Source organism: Mus caroli, unplaced genomic scaffold (genome assembly GCF_978045245.1).
Source record: "Mus caroli unplaced genomic scaffold, Mus_caroli_1 scaffold_8, whole genome shotgun sequence".
NCBI classification, from domain to species: domain Eukaryota; kingdom Metazoa; phylum Chordata; class Mammalia; order Rodentia; family Muridae; genus Mus; species Mus caroli.
The window spans coordinates 65,307,105-65,319,191 of record NW_028227263.1 but is presented as its reverse complement, the minus strand read 5'-3'; the positions used below and the strand labels follow the sequence as shown (position 1 = coordinate 65,319,191).

General features: G+C 37.7%; 1 protein-coding gene across 5 annotated transcripts in view; it reads right to left on the bottom strand.

The window, feature by feature from the left end:
- The window catches only part of Cpeb1 (cytoplasmic polyadenylation element binding protein 1), a 103,136-nt gene that overhangs the window by 73,504 nt on the left and 17,545 nt on the right, over nucleotides 1–12,087 (bottom strand). For all 5 annotated transcript variants that reach the window (XM_029479982.2, XM_085841597.1, XM_085841596.1 and 2 more), the window contains exon 2: nucleotides 10,676–10,850. In XM_029479982.2, coding sequence (XP_029335842.2) covers nucleotides 10,676–10,850 — 175 coding nt within the window. The remainder of the gene's footprint in view (nucleotides 1–10,675; nucleotides 10,851–12,087) is intronic.

Here is a 12,087-nt window from a genome sequence, read left to right as displayed (position 1 = left end):
GTTCAAATCAGTGATCTCCCCTGCCCCAATTAACTAAATAATAGGATGGAAAAACCAAAGCCAAGATCTTATTTTAAAATTTTAACAAAATCTCAGGAAAACATTTAATAGTATCAAGAATATTGTTAATTTTAAAAGATTAAAAGAAGCTAGTATATAAAAATTTATACCAATGACTTCATAATCTAAAGGAAAGAGACATTCCTAGAAAAATATAGCTTACCAAAACTTAAAATACATTGTCTTAATGCTTACATATCTATTTTAAAAATGCAATCTATAACTTTAAATTTTTACCTTAGAAAATAAAAAGAACTCCATTATCCAGACGGTTTCACCAGTACATTTCATCAAAACTTAAGCAGTAACATCAGTTTTTATACAAACTCTTAGAAGAAACAAATTTCTAATTTGCTTCAAGGAACTAACAAGACTGACATTAAAAATATATTAAGGGAACTGCAAGATAATCTCTCAAGTGCATGATCATAAATTTCCTAAAGACAACATGTACAAAATCAAGTTTAGCAACACACTAAAGTAAAATATATTGTGAAGAAATTGGATATACTGAAGGGATGAAAATTTGGTTTTATTTTGCTATTTCTTTCCTGAATATTCACACATGTATAGAGGTACAAATATGTTTGTTGGTTGGTTAATTTGAATTTTCTTTCTAGTCATTTTTTTTCAATAATGGAGACTGATTTTGTGTGCTAGGAAACCAGTCTACACCAAGATGTAGCCCAGCCCTAGAAGTAAGCATAAAGCTAAAGCAACATACAAACAGTTAGCATAACCTAAACTTCCATTCATTAGCTGGGACTATAGCTCACACTTATAATTCCAACCTCAGGGACGCTGAGACAAGAGGAACGCTGTGAGCTTGAGGCCAACCTGGGCTACATAGCCAGATCCAAACCAGCCTGAAATACATAACAAAACTCTTGTCTGCAAGAAAACAAGAAAAAAAATATGATTTTTCTCTAAAAACCCATTCAGAAAACTAAAATTTTCTTTAATAGAAAATATCCACAAACCCAGCAAACTTATAGTAAAATGCTCAAACTATCCTCCCCAAGACGACAAGACAACACGATACTGCTTATACCATCATTTCTAGTTAACCTTGGATTACAAGAGAGTAAGAGGAAAAGCTATGACAAAAAAGAAACTGGAATAAAAAGAACTGAAATTATAATCATATGTATATATGATAAATATATATCCTGGAACAATCTATAAAGTAGTAGTAATTATCAGCTTTTTAAAGTGACCTTAGAAACATTATTGTCCATAGTGTCAATATACAAAAGGCTCATCTTCCTACATACTAGCAACAACTTAGAAATAAGAAAAATGCAGGTGAAGATGAAGAAATGGCTCAGTGGTTAAGAGCACTTCTTGCTCTTGCAGAAGACCAGTTAGATTCCTACTACTCACAGAGGCAGCTCATAACTGCATGTTAACTCTAGCTCCAGGGGATCTGATTCCGTCATGGGGCATATTATCACAGACACACATATACAAAAAATAAATCTTAAGAAATTTAAATAACATTTATATCATTAATTAAAAGAGAGATCAAAGTTTTTCAAAGATAGCACACTAATATTTATGTCCTTGAAAAAGACAAAAATTTAACTATAAAGTTAAAATTTTTAACTATATAGTTAAAAATTTAACTATAAAGATCAATATCTTGGAATTACCTTAAAATAACTTATGTTCACTGAGACATTAGCCAAAGACTGGAAGAGTAACTGCATACAAGTTCACTCCAGAATCGATTAGAATGCCTACACAACTTAGTTTCCCAGTAAGAGTGCATAAGGACTGCACAAACATGGTACAGAGTAGGAAAAATGGTACAGTAGAAAAATCTGAAGATGTCCAACCGAAGCAGCAATCAGAAAAATACAAAATTAAAACCATATGTAGCTATGTTGGTGGTGTATGCCTATAATCCTAGCACTTCAGAAGCTGAGGTAGAGCAATGGCTACCTGAGACCCTGCCTCAAAAACAAAGAACAAACAAACAATCCATATATGGTATTATTACACTCCACAAAAATAGCAGCTTGAAAAAGAGTACTAGACAAGGATGTCGAGCAGCGGGAATAGGTTTATACCCTTCTGGTGGGGATGAAAACTGGCCCAACTTCTTTTAGAGGAATTTTCGTGTTGTTCATTTAATAGATTCCCATACATAAATATTCTTTACCAGAATGTAGACCCTTGACAATTTGTCTATAAGGCTTCATACACAACAATGTTTATAGCACCAATGTGTTATCAGCCAAAACTACTAAATGTCAACATACTCAACACCAACATCCAAGTTTCATAAACTCCCATAGTGAGTACTGTTACTGCTCCAGGCCTAATCTCAGAGTTGGCCATAGTCAAAGCAAACAAGCAGCAGAGCCAGGATTTGTTTCAGGTCACCTGGGTCAGAATTTGTACCTCTATTTTGTGCAAAACTTACTTTGAAATGGGCTGAGATTTCTTTTCTAAACTATTCCTCTTCCTCTCTTCCCCATTTTTAGACTATATCCACAAACAGAAAGAGCAAAGGACCTAACTCCTTCCCAAAGCCACACAGATGGTAGAAATGTGAGAGGCAGGAGCAAGTGAGAAAAAGGTTTCAGAGGTGACAAGCCACTATTACATACAAATAGTTATTTCTTTTCATAAATTGTGTATATGTGGGGCGTGGGGGTTGCACATACACCATGGTGCACATGTGGTGGTCAGGAGACTCCTTGCAAGGAACTGATTCTTCCACTATGTGGACTCAGGAGGTCAAACTCACACCATCAGGAATGACAGCAAAGCTGAGCCATCACCCACCCAAGAACAGAGTATTTCTAACTAAACAATATTCAAGCCAATGGTCAACTATGCAACAAGACTATTCCTTGTGTCTACATAAGACTATGTGTGTGTACATATGTAATACACACACATAACACATATGTATACGTACACATAACTGGTGGAAATTCTGGGTTTTCTTGGAGACTCAGTTGTGTCATGTGATTTTTTTTTTTTTTTTGAAACTGTTTTTTTGTGAGGATGTTTTTGCTTAAGCAGACACTTGGGAAGATGTTTTGCTGAGAATAGACACTTGGTGTTTTTCTGTAAATAGCCTGGAAAAAGAGCATATGATGTGTTGCTAGCATGGATGCTTAAGAGGACATGTGATCTTTGGAAAGGGTACATTTACAACCCAACAAGACAGTGGACAATGTTGTGTGGTATTGGTTTGCCTTGTCATTTTTTGCTGGTCATCACTGTGCTGTGCTGCCACTAGTCTTCACTGAAAGAAGACTGTATTTGTCATGTCATTTTTTGTTGTTCATCATTTGCAGAGACTTTATAAAGAAAAACGCATCAAAGAACTTTTGGTGGTGTTTGGTGACTTCTTGCTGCTTTCACGGACTTGGGCCAATTGTCAGAGCCTCCGGGTTTTGTCTGGCTAGAACTGTTGCTGCTGATTTGTAAACGGTGTCTGCAAATGGATCAAGCCACCACTGCTGGTTTGTATGAACTGAACTGCTGACATCCTGACAACACAGATTGGATTTGCTCTATAAAAACTATTTTTAAACAGGTCCACATTTTTTGCCCTATTAACCTTTTTTTAAACTGTTTTTGGTGGGTGGTGGACTAGAAGAGAGGTTAAAGCATTTAAGTATACTTATTGAAGTAGGTTTTAAAAAATATAAGCCAATACATACATACATACATGTAACATTACATACATACATATACATACATATACATACATATACATACATATACATACATATACATACATATACATATACATATACATATACATATACATATACATATACATATACATATACATATACATATACATATACATATATATATATAAATATAAACACACACCAAGTGGATATAGTCCATTGATAATTCACTTACTCAGCAATACAGGTAAGGCCTTCATTTCAATTCCCAATAAAACACACACACACACACACACACACACACACACACACACACACGGTGCTGGGTCAACTGAGTATCAACACAAAAACAAAATGAATCTTAACTCGCTAATCTTACACAAAACTAAATTCCAGATGGGTTTCAAATCTAAGCATAAAGGTAAAACAGCTTTTGAAATGATGCTCATGAATTGTAAAAAAAAATTTTTTTTCATTTTCTTTTTTATTAGATGTTTTCTTCATTTACATTTCAAAAGCTATCCCCAAAGCTCCCTATGCCCTTCCCCCTCCCTGCTCCCCAACCCACCCACTCCCGCTTCCTGGCCCTGGCATTCCCCTGTAATGGGGCATATGACCTTTGCAAGACCAAGGGCCTCTCTTCCCATTGATGGCTGACTAGGCCATCCTCTGCTACAAATGCAACTAGAGATACAGCTCTGGGGCGTGGGGGGGGGGGGTACTGGTTAATTCATATTGTTGCTCCTCCTATAGGGTTGCAGACCCCTTTACCTCCTTGGGTACTTTCTCTAGCTCCTTCATTAGGGGCCCTGTGTTTCATCCAATAGATGACTGTGAGCATCCACTTCTGTATTTGCCAGGCACTGGCATAGCCTCACAAGACAGGGTTTCTCTGTATAGCTCTGGCTGTCCTGGAACTCACTTTGTAGACCGGGCTGGCCTCAAACTCAGAAATCCGCCTGCCTCTGCCTCCCAAGTGCTGGGATTAAAGGCGTGCGCCACCACGCCCGGCTCATGATCCATTCTTATCTCCTTGTACAAAGCTCAAGTCTAAGTGGATCAAGGAACTACACATAAAACCAGAGACACTGAAACTTAGAGGAGAAAGTGGGGGAAAGCCTCAAAGATATGGGCACAGGGGAAAAAAATTCCTGAACAGAACAGCAATGGCTTGTGCTGTAAGATTGAGAATCGACAAATGGGACCTCATAAAATTGCAAAGCTTCTGTAAGGCAAAAGACACTGTCAATATGACAAAAAGGCCACCAACAGATTGAGAAAGGATCTTTACCAATCCTAAAGCAGATAGGGGACTAATATCCAATATATATAAAGAACTCAAGAAGATGGACTCCAGAAAATCAAATAACCCTATTAAAAATGGGGTACAGAGCTAAACAAAGAATTCTCAACTGAGGAATACCAAATGGCTGAGAAGCACCTGAAAAAAATGTTCAGCATCCTTAATCATCGGGGAAATGCAAATCAAAACAACCCTGAGATTCCACCTCATACCAGTCAGAATGGCTAAGATCAAAAAAAATTTTTTTGAAGTAATACTGTGAAAAATGGCTATACTACTAACAGATTCAATACAATTCCCATCAAAATTTTAATGTCACTGTAACAGAAATTGGTAAAATATTTTAAATTCATATAGAATCAGAGAAGAGTACAAATATAAAGCAATCCTGAGCAAGACAATAATCCTAAATTAACATTATACCTGATTTCAGGTTATACTACTTAGCTGTGGTAACAAAAACAGCATTACATTGTACAAAAGTAGACATATAGATCAATGAACTACAAATGAGGACCCAGCTATAAGTCCACAGAACTACATCCAGGTGATTTTTAACAGATACCAAAAATATACATCAGAAAAAAAAAAAAAAGACAGCCTCTTCAACAAATAATGCTAGAAAAACTGGATACTCGCATGTAGAAAGAATGGAATTAGATCCAAGCACCTTGCCTTGTATAAAAAAATCTATTCCGAATAGATCAAAGACCGGAACAAATGAACCAGAAACTCTGAAAGGGCTAATGGAAAGCAGAGAAAACCCTACAAGATATACACAAAGAGCAAGGACGCTCTGGATAGGATTCCAGTTGCTCAAAAATATTGACAACTGGGATCCCATTAAATCTGAAAAGTTTCTGTATAGCAAGGAAACAGTTAACCAAATGAATAGAGAGCCTACAGAATGGGAGAAAATCTTTGCTAGCTACACATAAGACAGAGAGTTAACTCTAGGACATTGTTTTTTTTTTTAATATCTGGGGAGGGAGAATGGAGGGAGGGACTCTAGAATATTTTTTAAATGGGTTAATGAATTGATTGTTCTCAAAAATGAAGCAAAATTCAAAAATATAAAAAATACTAGTGGCCACTATCTATTGAGAATTGCAGTTAAACTAGCTTTACAATCCACCCCACTCCAGTCAGAACAGTCATTAAAAAAACAAACAGGGGAAGCAGGGGGTGCATACCTTCAATTCCAGCACCCAGGAAGCAGAGGTAGGCAGAGCTCCTGAGTCTGAGTTCTAAATAGCAAATTCCAGGCCAGCCAAGGTAAGGCTATCTATCTAAGACCTCATCTCCTACTCCAAAAGACAAGAAGGAGAGAGGGAAGAAAATAAAACAATGTCCTAAGATAGCTCTTGGGTTAAAAGCGCTTATTGCTCTTACTATAAAGACCAGAATTTGTTTCCCAGCACCCACATATGGCAGCTCACAACTACATCACTAGCTTCAGCTCCAGAGGAGCCAACACTTCTGGCAGCCATGAACTCCTGAACTTCATGGTGTATACACACACACACACACACAAACACATCAACAACAAATACTAAGTAGAATGTGGACAAAAGGTAACCACTTATATGTTAAGAATATCAAATAATGCTGCTACCATGGAAATCAATATGAAGGTTCCTTAAAAAACAAAACAACAAAAAAACAAAACAAAACAACAACAAAAAAAAACCACATACAAAGAAAAGTTTACCACATGACCCAGTTGTATTTCTCCTGTGTACTTACCCAAAGGCTTCTGTGTCAACACTGCACAATGTTTATTGTAACATTGCTCACACCAGCAAAGTTGGGAGAACCAACTCAGGTGTCTAACAGCAGACAAATGGACAAGGAGGTGGCTTTACTGTCTTAGGGCTTTACTGCTATGAACAGTCACCACGACCAAGGCAACTCTTACAACTTTTTTTTTTTTTTTTTTTGGACAGGGTTTCATGAAGCCCAGGCTGGCCTGGAACTTAACTATGTGGGGCGTGGGGCTGGCCCTGACCTCCTGATTTTCCTGCCCCTGCTGCCCCACCTAGTGCTGGCTTTAGAGGTGTGTGCTCCTGCCCAGCTTCATCTGTACTTCTAATATAATGATTCCCAAGTAGCTTAAACTCTCAGACTTTGGAATCCCCGATTTATCATCAGTGCATGTCTAGTTTGCACTGCTGTGGTTCAATAAGAATAAACTATGTTCTCTGGGATGATGTTTTCATATTATATTGTTTTCATAGGTAGGACTCAAGAGCATTCTAAAATTCTGCTTTTCCTTGGTTGTGGGCATTAAATGAAAGCATCCGAAGAGCAGGGCCAGTAAGGTGCTTCCGCAGGTAAAGGTGCTTCCTGTTAAGTCTGACGACGCCCACAGGTTGTCCCCCGACTTTCACATGTGTGTGGCTTTTGTGAGCACTCACTCCCACAGTCAAATAAAACTTTTAAACGGAATAAAAAGGCTGTGTATGCTGCTGTTCACGTTTAATCCCAGCACACAAGAGGCAGAAGCAGGAAGAGCTTTGTGAGTTTTAGGCTAGCCTGGTCTACATAGTCCTCTTATAACTCTTATGAAGACAACATTTAATTAGGGCTGGCTTACAAGTTTAGAGGTTCAGTCCATTATCATCAAGATGGGAACATGGCAGTGTTCGGGCAGACATGGTACAGGGGGAGCTGAGAGTTCTACATCTTCACATGAAGACTACTAGAAGAATAATGGCTTCCATGTAGCTAGGATGAGGGTATTAAAGCCCATGCCCACAGTGACACACCTACTCTAACAAGGCCACACCTACTCCAACAAGGCCACACCTACTCCAACAAGGCTACACCTCCTAATAGTGCCACTCCTTGGGCAAGCATACATAAACCAAACAAACACAATTTCATTTTTTTCAGTCATAAAGAATGAAGTTAGGTTGTTTGCAGGAAATGATGCAACCGAAGATAAACATATTATGTGAGTTAATCTAGTCTCAACAAGACAAATCTTCTATTTCATATTACAGACCCTAGATCATATACCGATACATAAATATTATGTACATATATAGGACATAAACTATCGAAGGGGATGAAAAGAACTAACTGGGAGAAAGAAAAGGCAAGGAGAGGCGATGAAAGGAAATATGCCCAATATATAACATTTACTTGTATGAAAATGCCACAATACCATTTACAATGAATATAGGAATGCTATGGGAATGTTTGATTTCGTTTTTAGGAATCTTTTGAAACAAAATGTGTATTACCTTTGTGGCTTTGGAACTAACACTCTATAAAGACAATTCAACAATCTTGCACCAATTGAAAAAATTATCAATCAAAAATATTTTATGCTCGACTGAAGCAACTCACTGAGGTTAAGCCACTATTGATGGTCTTTATTATTATTATTATTATTTTCAATTAGAAATCAATCCCAAGGCCATGGTTATACTAAGCACACACTCTACCATTAAGCTATATTCTTATCCCAAGTCTTAGCAGAAAATATAATCATATAGTTTTCTCAAAGAGTAACAGAACATGTATTAGAAACTAAGGAACCTTCATGAATTTTTAATTCACTGTAAGCTAATAGAGTTTAGTTATCTCATCTTTATATGTTTATGTACTTTCAGAAGTTGATAGCGTCAAACATCCAGACTGTCAAATGTACCTCACTTACCTTCCTGTGCAGTTCATCAGAAACAAATTCTACCGACACCACAGGCCAACGTAGCTTTCTGTCTTTGTATTTGAGACAGGGCCTCACTCAGTAGCTCAGGCTAGCCCTGCACTCATGACAATACCCCTATGTAGCTTCCCAAGAGTTGAGATTATAGGTGGTCACTACCACACCCAGCTCCAATTTTATTCTTTTTAAATTGTTTATCTTATTTTATGTATATTTGTGCATGCCCGAGTACAAGCATCATGGGTGTAGTGCTTATGGAAGTCAGATAAAGGCTTTGTAAACTGCTGGAACTGTGTTGGAGGTTATTGTGAACCACCATGCGAGTGCTGGGAGGCAGTAAGTGCTCTTAACTGCTGAGCCATCACAGACCCTTCAGTTTTATTCTTAGTTTTCCTCCAAATGTTTAGCTACTTAATGTTCATGGGCCCTACATCTTCGTGGGAATTATTTCCAACACTAAATTTAAAAAGTTAAATCACAGATTATATAACTAAAGAACAGTACTTGCCAGTCATTCTGGGAAATCTGTTGCTTTTTTTTTTTCACAGCCCATTCTAAAAAAATTAAAAATGTAATCTTTCTTCTAAAATGACCGAAGCAAAACATTACATCAACATTCTTAAAGCATGTTGCAACTCCCAGAGAAGACTATGAAACACTGTCAAGGTACACATGATTTCTTGGCAAGGGTTATCTTCAGAAGCTTCCCCATCCCTTACTAATCAGTAGTTGCTACCTATGGGAAAACGACATGCCTGTGGACCTGCATTCATGGTTTAAAGACTGCCATCTAACACAGTTGTTACCAGTCACAAGTAGTTACTGAGTATTTGAAATATAACTAGCACATTATGACAAATTTACTTCATTCTCAAGGCTTAGTACTAAGAGCTGAGTTAGGGAGATAGTTTGGTGGGTAAAGGGGCTTGCGACATAGGCATGAAAACCTCAGTTCAGACCCACAGCACTCATATAAGAACCTATAGGTGGCCATATGTGCCTATAATGTCAGTACCAGGGAATGGTGGAAACAGAATTGTTGGGTTTTGCTAGCTACCAGTCTAGCAGAAAGCTTGGGGTAGGGACACCAAGAAACAGTGAGCTCCAATTTCAGTGAAAGACCCTGTGCTCAGAGGAATAAGATAGTGATAAAGACAGAATACAGCTTACTAGTATATTTTTATGTTGATTATATGTTGACAAGACAGTATTTTATATAAGTTGAACTAAGTATCAAATTTATTTCAACCCTAACTTTTTAAAAAAAATTATTTTTATGTGTATATGTGAGTGCCTAAATATATGTACCATGTACGTGACTAGTGCCCTGAGGGACCGATAGGGTATCAAATTGCCTGGAACTGCAGTTACCAGTGTTGTGAGCCACTTGATGCTTGTCCGAGAAACAAACTCAGGTCCACTGCAAAAGCAGGAAATACTCTTAACAACTGAGCCATCTCTTCAGCCCCACAATGTAAACAGCTACCAAAAATCTTTAACAATATGATTTACATTATATTCCTTTGTGGTATTGGGGCTAGAACCTTGACTAACAATTGGTGGTTATGTTTTGTATTTCAAAAACAAGATCTTGCTAGTTATCTTATGCTAACCCTGAAATGAGTACGTAGCCCAGGCTGTCCCCAAATTGACATTTCTCCTCGTCTCCCTCTCCCAAGAGCTAGAATTACATGTCTGCACTTACTCCCAGTCACTTCACTGCACACACCAATACTTCTACTTTCAGTCTTTTTAATTCAACTCTTCCTGTCCATCACACAAAACAGATTATTCTGTAACTACAGGCAGTCTCCACACATGAGGTGATCCAATCCATAATACAAACCATGAAATGGGCAAATACTGCCAGCGACTCAGTGTGCTCTTCACAGGCCCCCCAATAAGCCCTCTAGCATGCACTACTTAGCTGCAGTTCTGTACAAGCCCTGTGCATCTGATTTTCAAATCTCACGTTACCTGGCAACTGATCATGAATTCCTCGATTTATAGGTGTTGTGCAGACTTTACTGAAGTCCAGTGAATCATCCAAAATGGCATTTATCCTTCGGAAGATATTGGCATTGCTACATGTAGACAGTGCAGGAACTTCTTGGTTGTCCCAGCAATCCTTTATCCTTCCTGCTTCTTCTTCCTAGAAATGAGGAAAACATGCTTGGGTTTTCTATATTCACATAGAATGTTATTTTCAACAATACTATGAACTAGAAAAAGCAACAAAGACTTCATTTTACTACCTACACATCAATGCACCGAATGAATGTTTATTATTAACAAAGCACTCAGAACACTATTATCAAGAGTAAAAAGACATTTCCCCAAGAACCTCCTCATCTAGCAACACATACATAATAATTTACATGACATGGTAGCAACAGCATGAACTTCAGATCCACACAGATTTAGCTCAAATATTCAGTATATCCACACAATGGACTATCATCTGACATAAAGAAATGTACTGAGACATGGTACAATATGGATAACCCTTGAAAACATGAAAGAAGCCAGTCACAAAAAGAAGAGAGGCATTTTTATCAGTGGTGCCACCACTGGCACATTTCCCATGCAACTATTCTACTGCTCTCTAGAAACTGTTAAGTATCACCATTTATTAGTACCAAGGGCAGCTACCTAGCTGATATCATTTTCATACTTCAGTTCCCTCACTTTTTACTTTCAAAGCCGCATGCTTTAAGTAATAACACACTGGTTGACAGATTGAATTTTCTTTTTCTTCTTTTGAGACAGGTTCTTATATAGGATGATCTTCCTACATCCCCTCTGAAATCACATCATTCCCTGATCTTTAACAAATATCCTAGAATTCCATAGGTAGCCTAGAGGGGAGAGGGGGGAGGGGAGGTAGAGTGGAGATACTCAAAGTTATCCTTTTGCTTCAGTTTCCTAAGTGAAGAGATTACAAGTATGAGACTCCATACCCAGCAGACAGACTTAGCTTTCTAAGAAGAAAATCAGCATAAGGAGTGCAATCATTTTAAAATAACTTGGGAATCAGTACAAGTATGGAAGACTGGAACTAACTTATAGCTTCATCAAAACAGAATAGCACCGTGTTACTTTGTCTAGCCTATTATAATCCAGGTGATCATGAGAAAGACCAAATGCATTTACAGTTTACAAGCTGTAGAATAGCATTGAATGAACAAATTCATATCCTACCTTGGCGTCAAGCTTTTGAAAATAGAGACCCTCTGCACCCTTTGAAGGCTACCAGAATAATCAATTCTACAAGGTTGTTTTGCCAAGCCCTACTGACTCGCACCACTCATAGGATCTTTTCACAATTGAACATTTATAAAAGATGATGTTCAACTTCACTTTGTAACTTCATTAAGGCACACATTTAC